Genomic DNA, 20546 nt, shown 5'->3' with positions numbered 1-20546 from the left:
TAATCTACTAAAGAAATTCACAGAAAGGGTATCACAGGTGTAGTGACCGCGGTGTCACAGGTGGAGTGACGGCGGCGTCACAGGTGGAGTGACGGCGGCGTCACAGGTGGAGCGACGGCGGCGTCACAGGTGGAGCGACGGCGGCGTCACAGGTGGAGCGACCGCGGCGTCACAGGTGCAGCGACCGCGGCGTCACAGGTGCAGCGACCGCGGCGTCACAGGTGCAGCGACCGCGGCGTCACAGGTGCAGCGACCGCGGCGTCACAGGTGCAGCGACCGCGGCGTCACAGGTGCAGCGACCGCGGCGTCACAGGTGCAGCGACCGCGGCGTCACAGGTGCAGATTATGCTACTTATTTATGTAGCACCTTCTAGAAGCTAATATATAGGGGTAAGCCCAGGGCTGTCCCTGGTCGGTGGATACAGGACTGATGGCAATTTAACATGGGCTACTATGGAGCCACGAACAGCCAATCAGCTGCAGCACTCCCCCGGAGCCCGCTACTGATTGGCTGGGGAAAGACCTGGTGCATGACATCACAGGGATAACCCTCAGTATAGGGAAGGAGCCGCAAGTGTAAGCCCCATCAGTTTTTATTGTAACTTGTGGATGCCTACTTTGGAACAAAGAGGACCGATCTCTGCCGTGGGACAAGGTGAGTATAATTTCCTTTCACTGGTGCTCCAATGGATTCCTCCTGGAGAAGAGGACTGGCCTGCGGTGCACCCTGTAGGTAAGTATTCATGAGTGATTGTAGTGTGTAAGAAACTCTTATTTTCTATGGTGTATGTGTGATTTATTGGACTGCTGGTTACGTTTTGGAACTGCAAGACCCAGCGGGCCCTTTAATGGCTGCCATGCAGGGACTTGTGGTTCTCCAAGTCCCTGCATGCAGGGAGGCTTGCTGGGACATAAGCTGTGTACACACGCTTCGTTTTGCTTTAGATTCAATTTTCTATTAGATCTGGCATTAGATCTTCCCATTCAATTTGGCATTAGATCTGTACTTTTGCATTAGATATCGATTTCGATATCGAATTTGATTTACCTTCATGGTACAGTGTACACATTCGATTTACTAGATCCAATTCGATATTTCCTTGGCTGCGCAGTAGATTTTTCTGTTCGATTTCGAGAAAACGGGAGCGCGCATCGAATCGAATGCAGATCGAAAGTGTCCTAAAAACCATTCGATGTGGATTCGATTTTGCTTCTGTAAGCAAAATCGTATCGAAAATAGGCAAAAATCGATGCATGTGTCCAGGACTTTAGAGTTTTAAGCTATTGGGTTAAGTTGTGGAACTACAATATTTACGTGTTATGGCTATCAGTCCTAATATAAATATTGTAATTCCACAACTTAACCCAATAGCGTAGAGCCCACTGCCCAGGGGCACCAGGCACAGCTCCGGGCTCCAGCCTGGGCTGAGGGTGGCATGGAAGGTCCTCACACCCACAGGGTCCCAGGCTGATCAGTCAGGAACTTGTATAAAAAGTCTTCCCCAGGTGTGGCATTACCGTGCTGGCTGGGCCTGGTGCTGGTTTTCAAAATACAAGTGACACCAGTCGTCAATGAGCCCGGGGCTGGCTATAGCCAGGAATGGGGACCCCATGTCATTTTTTTAATTATTTGTTTATTCTGTTTTCGTTTTTTTCTTACACTGGTACAATGCTGATGGCTTGTACGTATTTGGCTGCACCAAAAACCAAACAGCTAAGACTTCAGAAAATAAGAATCTGAAGACAGCGGCAAGATTGTAAATTTTCCATATTCTCCATTCGTATTTTTAGACCATATATGGCCGACATTCATAAATTTACCCCATAGAATCTGATTGGTAGAACACTCCCATCTTATGTAAATGTACCCCTAAGTACTTAAAAATAGTTTCTGACCTATATGAGTCTTTTTATGTCTATTAAGATGATATTTACATGTAAAACATTTCCCGCACTCAGAGCATGGAAACGGCTTCTCTCCTGTGTGATTTCGTTGATGTCTAACAAGATGTGGTCTGTGTTTAAAACATTTCCCACACACAGAGCATGAAAATGGCTTGTCACCTGTGTGACTTCTCTGATGTGTAACAAGATTTGCATTCAAGGTAAAACATTTCCCACACGTAGAGCATGAAAATGGCTTGTCACCTGAGTGAATTCTCTGATGTCTAATAAGATCTGATTTCTGTGTAAAACATTTCCCACACTCAGGGCATATACATGGTCTCTCACCTGTGTGACTTCTCTGATGTATAACAAGATGCGATTTCATGGAAAAACATTTCCCACAGTCAGAGCATTGAAATGGCTTCTCACCTGTGTGACTTCTATTATGTTTAACAAGATCTGATTTCAATGTAAAACATTTCCCACACAAAGAGCATTGGAATGGCCTCTCACCTGTGTGATATCTCTGATGTTTAACAAACTCTGATTTGCTTGCAAAACATTTCTCACACTCAGTACATGGAAATGGCTTCTCACCGGTGTGACTTCTCTGATGTCTAACAAGATATGATTTGTGTTCAAAATGTTTTCCACACTCAGGACATGGAAATGGCTTCTCACCTGTATGTTTTTTCACATGTGCAACAAGATATTTTTCCTGTGTAAAACTTTTCCCACACTCACAGCATAGAAATGGTTTCTGACCCATGTGATATTTCAAATGTCTAGCAAGCTCTGATTTGCTTGTAAAACATTTCTCACACTCAGTACATGGAAATGGCTTCTCACCTTTGTGACTTCTCTGATGACTAACAAAATATGATTTACTTTTAAAACATTTCCCACACTCAGTACATAGAAATGGTTTCTCACCTGTATGACTTTTCTGATGTCTAATAAGATGTGATTTGTGCGGAAAACATTTCCCACACTCAGTACATGGAAATGTTCTCTCACCTGCTTTAGCTGGCTGATGGGTAATAATCGGGTTGTTCTGTGTAGAACAATTGTAATCTTTACAATGAAGCATTGCACCTGCTTTAATAGATGTAACAGATCTACCAATACCAGAGTTATCAGGAAAACATTTCCCATGATCGGAAAGGTCAGACGATATAACTGGGGAGATAGGCCTTTCTTCCATTTGGATGTTATTTTCTATTTCACCATCTGGAGATAAAACTAGGTGATCCTCGGAGACATTCCGGCTGTTACATCCATCTGCTGGGAATAAAATGTAACAATTCCAATTAACAATAATTAGACATGATGGCATATAGATGACATAAGATTACGAGGCTTTGATAAATTAATTGAATGACAACATTATATAGAGCACAATGATCTCAGGAGGTGACCACCAAGTAGTAGAGTCTGGTGGTGACCAAGCCCTGAAGGCCCTACAGATCCACCGGGAGCACTAATACCATACAAGGTGGGGGAAATGGGGGAGGAGGGATAATGGTACGGGGGGCTGGTGGAGGAGGGATAATGGTACGGGGGCTGGCGGAGGAGGGATAATGGTACAGGGGCTGGTGGAGGAGGGATAATGGTACAGGGGATGGTGGAGGAGGGATAATGGTACGGGGGGGCTGGTGGAGGAGGGATAATGGTACGGGGGGGCTGGTGGAGGAGGGATAATGGTACGGGGGGGCTGGTGGAGGAGGGATAATGGTACGGGGCTGGAGGAGGAGGGATAATGGTACGGGGCTGGAGGAGGAGGGATAATGGTACGGGGCTGGAGGAGGAGGGATAATGGTATGGGGGCTAAAGGAGGGGGGGGGGATAATGGTACGGGGGCTGGTGGAGGAGGGATAATAGTACGGGGCTGGTGGAGGAGGGATAATAGTACGGGGGCTGGTGGAGGATAAGGAGAGTTATGGTAGACCTACCTTTGTTAACTCCCTTTCCTTGAAGTCCATGGGAACCACAGGGGACATCGGGGGTTGTAGGCGGACCCAGGGGATCCGAGGCACCAATCAGCGAAGCTCTTAAAGGTTTTACCCAGCATGCCCAGGCCCTCTCCCCTACAACCCCGCCTCCAGGCTACTGCCGCCAGTTTTTGGTAACAAGCCGAGAGCAGGAAGCGGAGAAGAGAAGAGGACAGAGAACACATATGCCCAGAACTCATACATACATAGCATGAATATGGAATGGTCGGAACGGGTCACAGTATCAGAACATCACGTAAAGGTGAACCTCAGTGGCAAATTTAAAAGGGTGGGCGCCCTGTGGTTCCCATGGACTTCAAGGAAAGGGAGTTAACAAAGGTAGGTCTACCATAACTCTCCTTTTCCTTGTCAGGGTCCATGGGTCCCACAGGGGACATCGGGGATGTCACAAGCCGTAATTAAGGGAGGGAATTTGTCTGAGGTGTCAGCAGAACCCGACGACCGAAGGAGGCATCCTGGGAGGCGAACGTGTCAAAGGCGTAGAACTTAATAAAGGTCTGTACGGATGACCACGTTGCAGCCTTGCACAGCTGTTCGGCAGAAGCACCCCTGCTCGCTGCCCATGAAGGACCAACCGCTCTAGTAGAGTGTGCCCTGATAGCAACCGGAATGGGCCTGTTAGACTGAAGATATGCCTGGTGTATAGCCATGCGGATCCAGCGGGCAATGGTTTGTTTACCCGCTGGCCAACCCTTTTTGTGAAAACCATATAACACAAAGAGGGAATCTGATTTCCTGACCGATTTAGTGCGGTCGATATAGATGGTCAAAGCTCTGACCACATCAAGCAATTTTTCATCAGATGAAAGGTCATCTGAGGTGAATGCAGGTACCACGATTTCCTGGTTGACATGGAATTTTGACACAACCTTGGGCAGGTAGGAAAACTTAGTCCGTAACACTGCCCTGTCACTGTGGAACACTAGGAAGGGTGATTTACACGATAGTGCAGATAGATCCGACACCCTGCGTGCGGAGGCAATGGCCAGGAGGAAGACAGTTTTGGCTGTCAGCCATTTAAGCTCCACTGATGATAGTGGTTCAAACGGTGGTTTGGTTAGAGCTTGAAGTACTAAAGATAAGTCCCACGGATTCGTGGGGGGAACAAAGGGAGGCTGTATGTGTACCACTCCCTGTAAGAATGTGCGTATGTCAGGTAAGAATGAAATCTTTCTCTGAAACCATACTTAAAGGGCTGAGATCTGGACTTTCAGAGAAGCCAGTCTTAGTCCTAAGTCCAATCCATTTTGAAGGAAGGCCAATATCCTAGCTGTTGAAAATCTTGGGGTCGTATTTATTAGAACTGCACCAAGTAAAAAAGGAATGCCAAGTCCGGTAGTATATCTTTGAAGATGCTGGCTTGCGAGCCTGGATCATCGTCTTAGCCACCTTGTCAGAAAAACCCTTGCTCTTTAATAAAGGCAATTTCAAGAGCCACGCCGTCAAAGACAGGCGCTGAGGGTCCGGATGAAGACATGGCCCCTGACTCAACAGATCTTGACGAAGAGGCAATGGCCAGGGGGGCTGCTGTGACAGTTGTTGTAGGTCCACGTACCAGTGTCTGCGTGGCCAGTCTGGCGCGATGAGAAGGAGGGTTCCTCCTTCTTGCCTGAACTTTCTGATCACCCTGGGGATCATGTTTATCGGAGGGAACACGTATGGGAGGTGAAACTTCCACGGTACGGACAGGGCATCCGTGAAGTAGGCCTGAGGGTCCCTGGTCCTTGCTCCGAAGCATGGGACTTTGAAGTTGTGTCTGGACGCCATGAGGTCTACGTCTGGCGTGCCCCAGACTTGCGTCAGACTGACAAACACCTCCGGGTGTAGGGACCACTCCCCCGGGTGGATATCCTGTCGGCTCAGGAAGTCCGCTTCCCAGTTCAGGACTCCTGGGATGAAGACTGCCGCTAGGAGATGTTCCTCCGACCAGGTGAGGATCCTGGAGACCTCCCGGAGAGCGGCGACACTTCGTGTTCCTCCCTGGCGGTTTATGTATGCCACCGCCGTGGCGTTGTCCGACCTGATCTGAACAGGTTTTCCCTGTAACAGATCCTGAGACTGAAGTAGGGCATTGTAGGCTGCTCGAATCTCTAGAACATTGATGGATAAGCGAGACTCTGGTGCGGTCCACACGCCTTGCAAGGACCGGGATCCTACTACTGCCCCCCAGCCTCGCAGGCTGGCGTCTGAGGTTAGTACTATCCATTCCCTGAACCAGAATAGTCTCCCCTGGTTTAGGTGGTCCATCTGTTCCCACCACAGGAGTGAATCTTTGACGTGTTGTGGTAAGCCATCCCATTTCGCCAGGACAAGACCCTGGAGTGGACGGGAGTGGAACTGGGCCCACTCGACCATGTCGAATGTGGACACCATCCGTCCCAATATTTTCATGGCCCAGTGCACCGAGACTCTTGGTCTCTGCGCAAAGGTCTGAATTCTCTGTATTAGATCCCTGGCCTTGTCGTTTGGGAGAAACAGTCGCAAGGCTCTGGTGTCCAGTAGTGCTCCCAGATGCAGCATTCTTTGGGAGGGGATCATGGACGATTTCTCCCAGTTGAGGAGCCACCCGTGAGCCTGTAACATGGAGATCGTTGTCTGCAAGTGGGATGTTAGGACCTCTGGTGACTTGGCTACAAGCAACAGGTCGTCCAAGTAGGGGGAAGACCCTGATTCCGCCATTATTGCCATCACTTTTGTAAAAATCCTTGGCGCCGTTGCTAGGCCGAATGGAAGGGCCTGAAACTGGTAGTGGCTCTTCAGAATCGCAAAACGCAGATACTTCTGATGGGCCGGTAGGATGGGGATGTGGAGGTATGCGTCTCTGATATCTAGAGAGACCATGAAATCCCCCTCCTCTAGGGCCAGGATGATGGTCCTCAAGGTCTCCATCCTGAACTTTGTGACTTTTACCACCTTGTTCAGAGCTTTGAGGTTTAGAATGGGACGGAACGTACCATTTGGTTTTGGCACCAGAAACAAGGTTGAGTAGAAGCCGAGGCCTCTCTGGTGCCCTGGCACGGGAACAATGACCCGCGACCGAAGTAAGTTCTGTAGGATGATCCTCATATGTTCTGCTTTGCATGGGTCTTTTGGGAGACCCGTGCAGAAGAACCTTCTTGGGGGGGGCTTTGAGAAGGATATGGCGTACCCCTGCGACACTACCTCCCTCACCCAGGCATCCTTTGTAGTGGATAGCCACTGGTGAGCGAAGTACAGGAGTCTGCCTCCCACTTGGGGGTCCGCCTGTGGGAGGCTGGCCCCGTCATGCGGAAGGCTTGTTGGCCTTGGGGGGAGCCTGTCTGGCGGCCCAAGGCTGCTTGGGCTTGGGTTTGCCAGTCTTATGAGCGGGCGAGGGTCTGGTGTAGGACTGGCCTCTGGCCTTGCCTTGTGGGCGAAAGGGCCGGGTCCTAGGCCTTTGAGGTAGAGCCGTAGGGAGGCAGGCTGTCTTAGCTGACGCCAAGGAAGCCACAATTTTATTTAACTCCTCCCCGAATAAGTTTTCCCCTTTAAAGGGTAAGCGTTCCAGAGTCCTTTTTGACTCTAGGTCCGCCTTCCATGACCGAAGCCAGATGATCCGGCGTGCCAGCACTGAGCTAGCGGAGGCTCTGGCAGCTAGAGTGCCGGCGTCCGACATAGCATCCATGATGTATGTTGCTGCATGTTTAATGTGTTGCATACACAGCCTTGCATCCTCAGATGCGACTGGGGCCAATTCATCCTCTATTACTTGTAACCAAGGTGAAATGGCCTTTGCCGCCCAAGTAGCTGCAATGGTAGGCCTCTGAACTGCCCCTGAGTAGGAAAATGCTGCCTTGAGAGCATTTTCCAGTCGTCTGTCTGTCTGGTCCTTCAGGGCTGACCCTGAGGCTACCGGGAGCACTGACGGTTTAACCAGCCTGGACACGTGCGCATCCACTGTGGGAGGGATTTCCCATGGAGTACAATCCTCTGGCGGGAGCGGGTATCTAGCCAACATCTTTTTAGATATGTTGGCTCTCTTCCCCAAAGCCTCCCATTGATCTCTCCTGATTTCTGATAAATGATCAGAATGAGGGAACTGGGCTTTAACTACCTTCTGCTTTTTGAAGACGTCCCTGGTCTTAGCAGTGGGTTCAGGTTCATCTGCGTCTGACAGAAGAACCTCCCGGATAGCATAAATAAGGCCTGCTATGTCAGGGGTCTCAGCCTGAGAGGCGGGAGGATCAGTATGCATAGGGTCATCCTGATCGTCATCTGCAGTATCAGGGTCTGCGTTATCGGGGTCATCCCCGCCATCGTCTGTGTCATCAGAGCCATCCCTGGTTACCGGTAGTAACGGATTTATCAAGGATCTACTGGGTTGTGCAGCATGTGGCAGTAGCTTCTGCATAGCTGCCGTAGTCAGCTGCAAGGTCTGCACCGTGGTCGACAGAGCATCCACCCATGGTGGGGGGGGCTGTACTACAGGGGGTGCTACCGCATTAGGGAGACGATCCACCAGGGTGCCCAACAGCTGTTGAAAGGCTGCCCATGGTGGTTGAGGGGCCCCCGAGGACTGGGGTTGGTCAGAAGGGGTAAAGCAATTGACACATAGCCCATCCTGGATGACATCCATGTCAGACAGACCTGCAGCGCAGCTCTTGCAAGACAAGAGCAAGGGAGATTCTGTCTGGTTGCGCCCCCGTTTGGACATAGTGTGAACACTCCCAATAGGGGGGTACAGTGCACAGTAGGTAACTCAGTACAAGAGGACCTAGAGTGATCCACTGACAGTATGTGACCTCTGAGGTAAAAACCTCACTTAGAAATAAAGTGGATAGTTTAAGAAAAAAAAACTGACAGAGAAAAAAAGTGCTAGCACAAAGTCACATACACACTATATTAGGCAATATAGATAAGCTAACACACCCTAGATCAACCACAGTACTCTATGGAGCAAAGGGGGAATGAGGGTGGCTGTGAAAAGTACTACTTAGCCTGTAGCCGGTTTCACAGGGGAGAGAGATGTGCCCGACCTCTGGAGACCTGCGTGCTGCTGTAATGGCGCTGGTCAAAGAGAGGGGGGGCGGGTACAAACGGGTTCAGCTAATGGACGGCAGATCTCGTGGAGATTGGCGCCAAAGCTGGGGGAGGGACTGCAGGCCAAGCGCCACCTCCCCTTGCTGGACTTCCCCCACCGGAGCGTAAGAGCCAATGATAAAATGGGTCCCCCCAGACCCAGCCTGCCGCTCTGTCCCCGGTGGTCTAGTGGGGTCCCTGGCCGCAGCGAGTGCCCACGCCAGCTACCGCGGGCGTCTCCCAGCACACCGCGGTAAGACAGCGGTTTGTGCTTCCATAGGAAGCCTTACCTGCTCCTGGTCCGGCCACACTGTCAGGAGGGAGACGTCCGGCGGTGCTAGGCGCTGACGTCACCCCCGCCGTCTGCCTCAAGATGTTCTGAGGAGGTCGGCGCCGGGAGGAGTGATGGAGACGCTCACCCCGCCGTCAATCACTGACAGCGGGGAGCGTCCTCTGCCGCAAAGCGGCTTCTGCCGTCGGAGCGGCAGTTTTAAAAATAAAAAGCTTCTTCTGGAATCACCCCAAAGAGGTGATTCCTGCTGATTACAGGTGCGTCTGCTTCCTGCAGGCACCAACTAAAAACTGGCGGCAGTAGCCTGGAGGCGGGGTTGTAGGGGAGAGGGCCCGGGCATGCTGGGTAAAACCTTTAAGAGCTTTGCTGATTGGTGCCTCGGACCCCCTGGATCCGCCTACAACCCCCGATGTCCCCTGTGGGACCCATGGACCCTGACAAGGAAAGATAATGGTAAGGGGGCTGGTGGAGGGGGGGATAATGGTACGGGGGCTGGAGGAGGAGGGATAATGGAACGGGGGCTGGTGGAGGAGGGATAATGGTACGGGGGAGTGGTGGAGGAGGGATAATGGTACGGGGGCTGGTGGAGGAGGGATAATGTTACGGGGGCTGGTGGAGGAGGGATAATGATATGGGGGCTGGTGGAGGAGGGATAATGTTACGGGGGCTGGTGGAGGAGGAGGGATAATGGTACAGGGGGGTCCCCAATCTCCCAGGGACCCCACCAATGTCTGACCAGCCACAGTGATAATGTTTCGGCCAGGGGACCTTGCATAAAAAGTGTTCCCCGAGTGTGGCATTGCACTGCGGTGCTTATTTCTTAAATATGGTGTACCTGAACACTTATTTTCCCTCCGTATTTGGGAAACTAAAGAGCCCGGGGCTGGTTATGCTCGGATGGAGGACCCCACACTATTATTTTTAAACGTTAATTTTAAGCACTTTTGTGGAAAGAACCATGAAGAGATCTCACAGATCTGTATATGATCCACACAGAGCCGTCACCTGATCCACACAGAGCTCTGACCGGATCTCACTGAGCTGTATACGATCCTTACAGATTTATGCCCGGATTATACACCAGAGAGTGCGGGGAGGAGACTGGTCAGATCTCTGGGCTGGTAACACACAGTGACATGATGTGAGGGGGAGAGCAGGAGTATAATAGGGGCTGATGGCTCCTGATGTATGAGATACACCAGAGAGTGCGGGAGGAGACTGGTCAGATCTCTGGGCTGGTAACACACAGTGACATGATGTAAGAGCAGGAGTATAATAGGGGCTGATGGCTGCTGATGTATGAGATACACCAGAGAGTGCGGGGAGGAGACTGGTCAGATCTCTGGGCTGGTAACACACAGTGACATGATGTGAGGGGGAGAGCAGGAGTATAATAGGGGCTGATGGCTCCTGATGTATGAGATACACCAGAGAGTGCGGGGAGGAGACCGGTCAGATCTCTGGGCTGGTAACACACAGTGACATGATGTGAGGGGGAGAGCAGGAGTATAATAGGGGCTGATGGCTGCTGATGTATGAGATAAACCAGAGAGTGCGGGGAGGAGACTGGTCAGATCTCTGGGCTGGTAACACACAGTGACATGATGTGAGGGGGAGAGCAGGAGTATAATAGGGGCTGATGGCTCCTGATGTATGAGATACACCAGAGAGTGCGGGGAGGAGACTGGTCAGATCTCTGGGCTGGTAACACACAGTGACATGATGTGAGGGGGAGAGCAGGAGTATAATAGGGGCTGATGGCTGCTGATGTATGAGATAAACCAGAGAGTGCGGGGAGGAGACTGGTCAGATCTCTGGGCTGGTAACACACAGTGACATGATGTGAGGGGAGAGCAGGAGTATAATAGGGGCTGATGGCTCCTGATGTATGAGATACACCAGAGAGTGCGGGGAGGAGACTGGTCAGATCTCTGGGCTGGTAACACACAGTGACAAGATGTGAGGGGGAGAGCAGGAGTATAATAGGGGCTGGTGTCTCCTGATGTATGAGATACACCAGACAGTGCGGGGAGGAGACTGGTCAGATCTCTGGGCTGGTAACACACAGTGACATGATGTGAGGGGAGAGCAGGAGTATAATAGGGGCTGGTGGCTCCTGATGTATGAGATACACCAGAGAGTGCAAGGAGGAGACTGGTCAGATCTCTGGGCTGGTAACACACAGTGACATGATGTGAGGGGAGAGCAGGAGTATAATAGGGGCTGGTGGCTCCTGATGTATGAGATACACCAGAGAGTGCGGGGAGGAGACTGGTCAGATCTCTGGGCTGGTAACACACAGTGACATGATGTGAGGGGGAGAGCAGGAGTATAATAGGGGCTGATGGCTGCTGATGTATGAGATACACCAGAGAGAGCGGGGAGGAGACTGGTCAGATCTCTGGGCTGGTAACACACAGTGACATGATGTGAGGGGGAGAACAGGAGTATAATAGGGGCTGATGGCTCCTGATGTATGAGATACACCAGAGAGTGCGGGGAGGAGACTGGTCAGATCTCTGGGCTGGTAACACACAGTGACATGACGTGAGGGGGAGAGCAGGAGTATAATAGGGGCTGATGGCTCCTGATGTATGAGATACACCAGAGAGTGCGGGGAGGAGACTGGTCAGATCTCTGGGCTGGTAACACAGTGACATGATGTGAGGGGGAGAGCAGGAGTATAATAGGGGCTGATGGCTGCTGATGTATGAGATACACCAGAGAGTGCGGGGAGGAGACTGGTCAGATCTCTGGGCTGGTAACACACAGTGATATGATGTGAGGGGAGAGCAGGAGTATAATAGGGGCTGATGGCTCCTGATGTATGAGATACACCAGAGAGTGCGGGGAGGACACTGGTCAGATCTCTGGGCTGGTAACACACAGTGACATGATGTGAGGGGGAGAGCAGGAGTATAATAGGGGCTGATGGCTCCTGATGTATGAGATACACCAGAGAGTGTGGGGAGGAGACTGGTCAGATCTCTGGGCTGGTAACACACAGTGACATGATGTGAGGGGGAGAGCAGGAGTATAATAGGGGCTGATGACTGCTGATGTATGAGATACACCAGAGAGTGCGGGGAGGAGACTGGTCAGATCTCTGGGCTGGTAACACACAGTGATATGATGTGAGGGGAGAGCAGGAGTATAATAGGGGCTGATGGCTCCTGATGTATGAGATACACCAGAGAGTGCGGGGAGGACACTGGTCAGATCTCTGGGCTGGTAACACACAGTGACATGATGTGAGGGGGAGAGCAGGAGTATAATAGGGGCTGATGGCTCCTGATGTATGAGATACACCAGAGAGTGCGGGGAGGAGACTGGTCAGATCTCTGGGCTGGTAACACACAGTGACATGATGTGAGGGGGAGACCAGGAGTATAATAGGGGCTGATGGCTCCTGATGTATGAGATACACCAGAGAGTGCGGGGAGGAGACTGGTCAGATCTCTGGGCTGGTAACACAGTGACATGATGTGAGGAGGAGAGCAGGAGTATAATAGGGGCTGATGGCACCTGATGTATGAGATACACCAGAGAGTGCGGGGAGGAGACTGGTCAGATCTCTGGGCTGGTAACACACAGTGACATGATGTGAGGGGGAGAGCAGGAGTATAATAGGGGCTGATGGCTCCTGATGTATGAGATACACCAGAGAGTGCGGGGAGGAGACTGGTCAGATCTCTGGGCTGGTAACACACAGTGACATGATGTGAGGGGGAGAGCAGGAGTATAATAGGGGCTGATGGCACCTGATGTATGAGCTACACCAGAGAGTGCGGGGAGGAGACGGGTTAGATCTCTGGGCTGGTAACACACAGTGACATGATGTGAGGGGGAGAGCAGGAGTATAATAGGGGCTGATGGTTCCTGATGTATGAGATACACCAGAGAGTGCGGGGAGGAGACTGGTCAGATCTCTGGGCTGGTAACACACAGTGACATGATGTGAGTGGGAGAGCAGGAGTATAATAGGGGCTGATGGCTCCTGATGTATGAGATACACCAGAGAGTGCGGGGAGGAGACTGGTCAGATCTCTGGGCTGGTAACACACAGTGACATGATGTGAGTGGGAGAGCAGGAGTATAATAGGGGCTGATGGCTCCTGATGTATGAGATACACCAGAGAGTGCGGGGAGGAGACTGGTCAGATCTCTGGGCTGGTAACACACAGTGACATGATGTGAGGGGGAGAGCAGGAGTATAATAGGGGCTGATGTCTCCTGATGTATGAGATACACCAGAGAGTGCGGGGAGGAGACTGGTCAGATCTCTGGGCTGGTAACACACAGTGACATGATGTGAGGGGGAGAGCAGGAGTATAATAGGGGCTGATGTCTCCTGATGTATGAGATACACCAGAGAGTGCGGGGAGGAGACTGGTCAGATCTCTGGGCTGGTAATACACAGTGACATGATGTGAGGGGGAGAGCAGGAGTATAATAGGGGCTGATGGCTTCTGATGTATGAGATACACCAGAGAGTGCGGGGAGGAGACTGGTCAGATCTCTGGGCTGGTAACACAGTGACATGATGTGAGGAGGAGAGCAGGAGTATAATAGGGGCTGATGGCTCCTGATGTATGAGATACACCAGAGAGTGCGGGGAGGAGACGGGTCAGATCTCTGGGCTGGTAACACACAGTGACATGATGTGAGGGGGAGAGCAGGAGTATAATAGGGGCTGATGGTTCCTGATGTATGAGATACACCAGAGAGTGCGGGGAGGAGACTGGTCAGATCTCTGGGCTGGTAACACCAAGTGACATGGTGTGAGTGGGAGAGCAGGAGTATAATAGGGGCTGATGGCTCCTGATGTATGAGATACACCAGAGAGTGCGGGGAGGAGACTGGTCAGATCTCTGGGATGGTAACACACAGTGACATGATGTGAGGGGGAGAGCAGGAGTATAATAGGGGCTGATGGCTCCTGATGTATGAGATACACCAGAGAGTGCGGGGAGGAGACTGGTCAGATCTCTGGGCTGGTAACACACAGTGACATGATGTGAGGGGAGAGCAGGAGTATAATAGGGGCTGATGGCTCCTGATGTATGAGATACACCAGAGTGCGGGGAGGAGACGGGTCAGATCTCTGGGCTGGTAACACACAGTGACATGATGTGAGGGGGAGAGCAGGAGTATAATAGGGGCTGATGGTTCCTGATGTATGAGATACACCAGAGAGTGCGGGGAGGAGACTGGTCAGATCTCTGGGCTGGTAACACACAGTGACATGATGTGAGGGGGAGAGCAGGAGTATAATAGGGGCTGATGTCTCCTGATGTATGAGATACACCAGAGAGTGTGGGGAGGAGACTGGTCAGATCTCTGGGCTGGTAACACACAGTGACATGATGTGAGGGGAGAGCAGGAGTATACTAGAGGCTGATGGCTGCTGATGTATGAGATACACCAGAGAGTGCGGGGAGGAGACTGGTCAGATCTCTGGGCTGGTAACACACAGTGACATGATGTGAGGGGGAGCGCAGGAGTATAATAGGGGCTGATGGCTCCTGACTCCCCTACTGAATAGATATATTTGATTCATTAGTCTGTACTGACAGAGGACAATGTCAGATGTGTAAAAACAGAACAAGTAGAATATGTGACTGACCTGTGCTGATATCTGTAGCGATTTTCTTCTCCTTACACCGCTGGTCACCGCTCACATCCGTCTCTTCCTCTTCCTGTATATTATACACATTTTATCAATCAAATGTTCTCTCTTCGTAACACAGATCATATAGTGACAGTCACAAATCCCACCTACCTGATCCTCCTGTGGGGTCCTGTGATTCTCCTCTGTACAATCCTGGGAATACAGAGGACGGGGACATCTCTCTGGGGTATTCCTGTTACTGGGCCCATCTGTAGGAGACACACAGTGACTGAGGACATTGTATATATGTGATTATCCTGGGAATACAGAGGACGGGGACATCTCTCTGGGGTATTCCTGTTACTGGGCCCATCTGTAGGAGACACACAGTGACTGAGTACATGGTATATATGTGATTATCCTGGGAATACAGAGTACGGGGACATCTCTCTGGGGTATCCCTGTTACTGGGCCCATCTGCAGGAGACACGCAGTGACTGAGGACATGGTATATATGTGATTATCCTGGGAATACAGAGGACGGGGACATCTTTTGGTGTATCTCTGTTACTGGGCCCATCTGTAGGAGACACACAGTGACTGAGGACATTGTATATATGTGATTATCCTGGGAATACAGAGGACGGGGACATCTCTCTGGGGTATCTGTGTTACTGGGCCCATCTGTAGGAGACACGCAGTGACTGAGTACATTGTATATATGTGATTATCCTGGGAATACAGAGGACGGGGACATCTCTCTGGGGTATTCCTGTTACTGGGCCCATCTGTAGGAGACACGCAGTGACTGAGGACATGGTATATATGTGATTATCCTGGGAATACAGAGGACGGGGACATCTCTCTGGGGTATTCCTGTTACTGGACCCATCTGTAGGAGACACACAGTGACTGAGGACATTGTATATATGTGATTATCCTGGGAATACAGAGGACGGGGACATCTCTCTGGGGTATTCCTGTTACTGGGCCCATCTGTAGGAGACACGCAGTGACTGAGGACATGGTATATATGTGATTATCCTGGGAATACAGAGGACGGGGACATCTCTCTGGGGTATTCCTGTTACTGGGCCCATCTGTAGGAGACACACAGTGACTGAGGACATGGTATATATGTGATTATCCTGGGAATACAGAGGACGGGGACATCTCTCTGGGGTATTCCTGTTACTGGGCCCATCTGTAGGAGACACACAGTGACTGAGGACATGGTATATATGTGATTATCCTGGGAATACAGAGGACGGGGACATCTCTCTGGGGTATTCCTGTTACTGGGCCCATCTGTAGGAGACACACAGTGACTGAGGACATTGTATATATGTGATTATCCTGGGAATACAGAGGACGGGGACATCTCTCTGGGGTATTCCTGTTACTGGGCCCATCTGTAGCAGACACGCAGTGACTGAGGACATTGTATATATGTGATTATCCTGGGAATACAGAGGACGGGGACATCTCTCTGGGGTATTCCTGTTACTGGGCCCATCTGTAGGAGACACACAGTGACTGAGGACATGGTATATATGTGATTATCCTGGGAATACAGAGGACGGGGACATCTCTCTGGGGTATTCCTGTTACTGGGCCCATCTGTAGGAGACACGCAGTGACTGAGGACATGGTATATATGTGATTATCCTGGGAATACAGAGGACGGGGACATCTCTCTGGGGTATCTCTGTTACTGGCCCCATCTGTAGGAGACACGCAGTGACTGAGGACATTGTATATATGTGATTATACTGGGAATACAGAGTACGGGGACATCTCTCTGGGGTATTCCTGTTACTGGGACCATCTGTAGGAGACACAAAGTGACTGAGGACATTGTATATATGTGATTATCAGATGCTGGGTGTATATAGGGGACCCCCATACCTGCTCTCCCCTGTACAATAAATGTCTCCTCTTACCCAGTGATGTGAGGGGCCGGTGATTCTCCATCATCACGTCCTTGTACAGACCCCTGTGTTCCTCTATATACTCCCCCTCCTGCATGGAGAGATAGACAGTGACACCCTGACACCTTTTAGCCACCTGACACAGCAGTCACCTCTCCGGTCACATCCCTGGTGTTACCGTGTAACGTCCCATTCCCAGCAGTCACCTCTCTAGACACATCCCCGGTGTTACTGTATAACGTCCCATTCCCAGCTGTCACCTCTCCGGTCACATTTCCGGTGTTACCGTGTAACGTCCCATTCCCAGCAGTCACCTCTCTAGACACATCCCCCGGTGTTACCGTATAATGTTCCATTCCCAGCAGTCACCTCTCCGGTCACATCCCCCGGTGTTACTGTATAACGTCCCATTCGCAGAAGTCATCTCTCCGGTCACATCCCCCGGTGTTACTGTATAACGTCCCATTCCCAGCAGTCACCTCTCCGGTCACATCCCCCGGTGTTACTGTATAACATCCCATTCCCAGCAGTGACCTCTCTGGTCAGATCCCCCGGTGTTACTGTATAACATCCCATTCCCAGCAGTCACCTCTCCTGTCACATCCCCCGGTGTTACTGTATAACGTCCCATTCCCAGCAGTCACCTCTCCGGTCACATCCCCCGGTGTTACTGTATAACGTCCCATTCCCAGCAGTCACCTCTCCGGTCACATCCCCGGTGTTACTGTATAACGTCCCATTCTCAGCAGTCACCTCTCCGGTCACATCCCCCGGTGTTACTGTATAACGTCCCATTCCCAGCAGTCACCTCTCCTGTCAGCAGCTGAATGATCTTGTTGGTGAGTTCCAGGATCTTCTGGTCATTGTGCCTCTCATGTATCAGTGAGTGAGGTGGAGGCACCGTGATGGGGCTCTGGGTCCTGCTCAGTCCTCCTGACACATGGGGACGGCTGCTGGGTGTCTCACACTCACCGGATGTCTTCTTCACTACTGTGTAATCCTGTGTATTGGGGAAGACATCAAATATCATTATACACAATCCCAGATCCCCTCACCTCCCCGGTCACCCCCCTGTATTATTACTATAGATATAAGTGATGTCACTGTCACGTCCCTGTATTATTACTATAGATATAAGTGATGTCACTGTCACCTCCCCGGTCACGTCCCTGTATTATTACTATAGATATAAGTGATATCACTGTCACCTCCCCGGTCACGTCCCTGTATTATTACTATAGAGATAAGTGATGTCACCTCCCCGGTCACGTCCCTGTATTATTACTATAGATATAAGTGATGTCACTGTCACCTCCCTGGTCACGTCCCTGTATTATTACTATAGATATAAGTGATGTCACTGTCACCTCCCCGGTCACGTCCCTGTATTATTACTATAGATATAAGTGATGTCACTGTCACCTCCCTGGTCACGTCCCTGTATTATTACTATAGATATAAGTGATGTCACTGTCACCTCCCCGGTCACGTCCCTGTATTATTACTATAGATACAAGTGATGTCACTGTCACGTCCCCGATCACATCCCTGTATTATTACTATAGATATAAGTGATGTCACTGTCACCTCCCCGGTCACATCCCTGTATTATTACTATAGATATAAGTGATGTCACTGTCACCTCCCCGGTCACATCCTTGTATTATTACTATAGATATAAGTGATGTCACTGTCACCTCCCTGTATTATTACTATAGATATAAGTGATGTCACTGTCACCTCCCGGGTCACATCCCTGTATTATTACTATAGATATAAGTGATGTCACTGTCACCTCCCCGGTCACGTCCCTGTATTAGTACTACAGATATAAGTGATGTCACTGTCACCTCCCCGGTCAGCAGGTAGATGATCTCCAGGGTGATAGTTATTATCCTCTCAGTCCTGGGACTCCTGTCCGTGTCCATCCTCAGGGAATCAGTGAGAATACAGAACGTGTGACGTGTAATAAAGACTCTGGTTCCTCACAGCTGGAGCGCCTAGGAATAAATATAATACATATAACACGTCACAGACAGCACATGTAACACAGATATGTAACACGGAGTCACCAGTCAGTCTCATCTTTCCCCCAGGTTTGTGCAGCTCCTCCTGTATAATAATAACAACAACAACAACACAGGCTGCTCCCCCTGTAAAATAATAATACCAGGACACCACAGGCTGCTCCCCCTGTATAATAATAACAACAAAAACAGGACACCACAGGCTGCTCCCCCTGTATAATAATAATAATATCAACAACAGGACACCACAGGCTACTCTGCCTGTATAATAATAACAGGACACCACAGGCTGCTCCCCCTGTATAATAATAATATCAACAACAGGACACCACAGGCTACTCTGCCTGTATAATAATAGGACACTACAGTCTGCTCTCCCTATATAATAATAACAGGACACCACAGGCTGCTCTTCCTGTATAATAATAATAATAATAACAGTACACTACAGGCTGCTCCCCCTGTATAATAACAACAGGACACCATAAGCTGCTCCGTCTGTATAATAATAACAGGACACCACAGGCTGCTCCCCCAGTATAATAATAGGACACCACAGTCTTCTCTCCATGTATAATAACAACAGGACACCACAGGCTGCTCCCTCTGTATAATAATAATAGGACACCACAGGCTGCTCCCCCTGTATAATAATAATAATAGGACACCACAGGCTGCTCCCCCTGTAGAATTACCTGATCTCTCCCGCTCCGTCCCGTAATGACCCGGAAGTTGTTATAAGCACATGGGGCGGGGATTAGGCCGGATGTCACGTGATACATAGAGCTAGAGTGGACCGCAGACGCTGAACGCCAAATCCAAAACAGCGATGGAACGCGGAAGTAGTGTGGAACGCACAGACCGGAAGTTTGTTGCTGAAACGCGGAAGTAGTTTGGAACGCACAGACCGGAAGTGGCGTGTCCCGGGCTCCTGAGGTGTCCCCGCTGCAGAGGGCTCCGGCCTGGGGTTCCCAGCTGTGTGTGTGGAGGATGATTAGTGATATAGGGGGCGGTATATGAGTGCAGGACCCCCTCCCCCGCGGTGACTGATCTGCATGGTAACCCCTTAGTGACCAGACTTCCTGTTACCATGGTAGTGAGTGTCCCCATAGTGTGTGTATGCTGGGAGGCCTATGGTGGCACTGTGCAGCCAGCTACATTGTGTACAGCTGGTGATGTCCCCTGACAGGTGGTGATATCCCTGTTCTGTCTGTGTGATGTGCTCATTGTCCCTGTGCCCCCTGTGTGTTACCATCCTGTGCCCCCCCCCTGTGTGTTACCATCCTGTGCCCCCCTGTGTGTTACTGTCCTGTGCCCCCTCCCCTGTGTGTTACCGTCCTGTGCCCCCCGCGTGTTACCGTCCTGTGCCCCCCCGCGTGTTACCGTCCTGTGCCCCCCCGCGTGTCACCGTCCGGTCACGCCCCCCGTGTGTTACCGTCCTGTCGCCCCCCGTGTGTCACCGTCCTGTCACCCCACATGATCACAGGGAACAGGGCTGGCAACAGAAATCTTGGGGCCCCATACAGTGATATCTGTGGGGGCCCCTTTCCCCATCAAGCACGTTAGTAGTGCAGAAAAAGAATTGGTTTGTACTGGCGCTGGTTGATAAAAAACAACAATACAAGACGGTATATAAACAATTATTTACTAATGAATCATAAATATAACATATAATTAATACATTTACAAATTAATTTAATAACAATTTCATTGCATTTTTAAAAAGACTAATGGTGAGTGGGCTCAGTC

General features: G+C 50.6%; 2 protein-coding genes across 2 annotated transcripts in view; both read right to left on the bottom strand.

The window, feature by feature from the left end:
* Window positions 1–15127, bottom strand: part of LOC146007410 (uncharacterized) — a 50336-nt gene extending 35209 nt beyond the window's left edge. Inside the window, exons 1-3 of the mRNA XM_083145761.1 lie at window positions 15011–15127; window positions 14855–14927; window positions 1876–3171 (exon numbers count right to left, since the gene is read on the bottom strand). Coding sequence (XP_083001887.1) covers window positions 1876–3091 — 1216 coding nt within the window. The 5' untranslated portion in view covers window positions 3092–3171; window positions 14855–14927; window positions 15011–15127. The remainder of the gene's footprint in view (window positions 1–1875; window positions 3172–14854; window positions 14928–15010) is intronic.
* Window positions 15128–16713: 1586 nt separating this feature from the next.
* Window positions 16714–19819, bottom strand: LOC146007409 (oocyte zinc finger protein XlCOF29-like). The gene is made up of 5 exons (XM_083145760.1): window positions 19493–19819; window positions 18621–18770; window positions 17579–17770; window positions 16764–16861; window positions 16714–16720 (listed from the first exon to the last, which is right to left on the bottom strand). Exons 2-5 carry the CDS (start codon window positions 18696–18698, stop codon window positions 16714–16716), a joined length of 375 nt encoding a protein of 124 aa, XP_083001886.1. The 5' UTR covers window positions 18699–18770; window positions 19493–19819.
* Window positions 19820–20546: the final 727 nt, after the last annotated feature.

Source organism: Crinia signifera, chromosome 6 (assembly GCF_055691185.1).
Source record: "Crinia signifera chromosome 6, ASM5569118v1, whole genome shotgun sequence".
NCBI lineage: Eukaryota > Metazoa > Chordata > Amphibia > Anura > Myobatrachidae > Crinia > Crinia signifera.
Note: the sequence above shows the minus strand (reverse complement) of the source record. Positions and strands in the feature narration are given on the sequence as shown.

Coding starts and splice junctions, on each gene's coding strand:
- LOC146007409 (XM_083145760.1), bottom strand. CDS start 18,698: ATGGACACGGACAGGAGTCCCAGGACTGAGAGGATAATAACTATCACC. Junction 17,771..18,620: donor TCTACCTGCTGACCGGGGAG/GTGACAGTGACA, acceptor CCCAATACACAG/GATTACACAGTAGTGAAGAA. Junction 16,862..17,578: donor TTCAGCTGCTGACAGGAGAG/GTGACTGCTGGG, acceptor CTCTCCATGCAG/GAGGGGGAGTATATAGAGGA.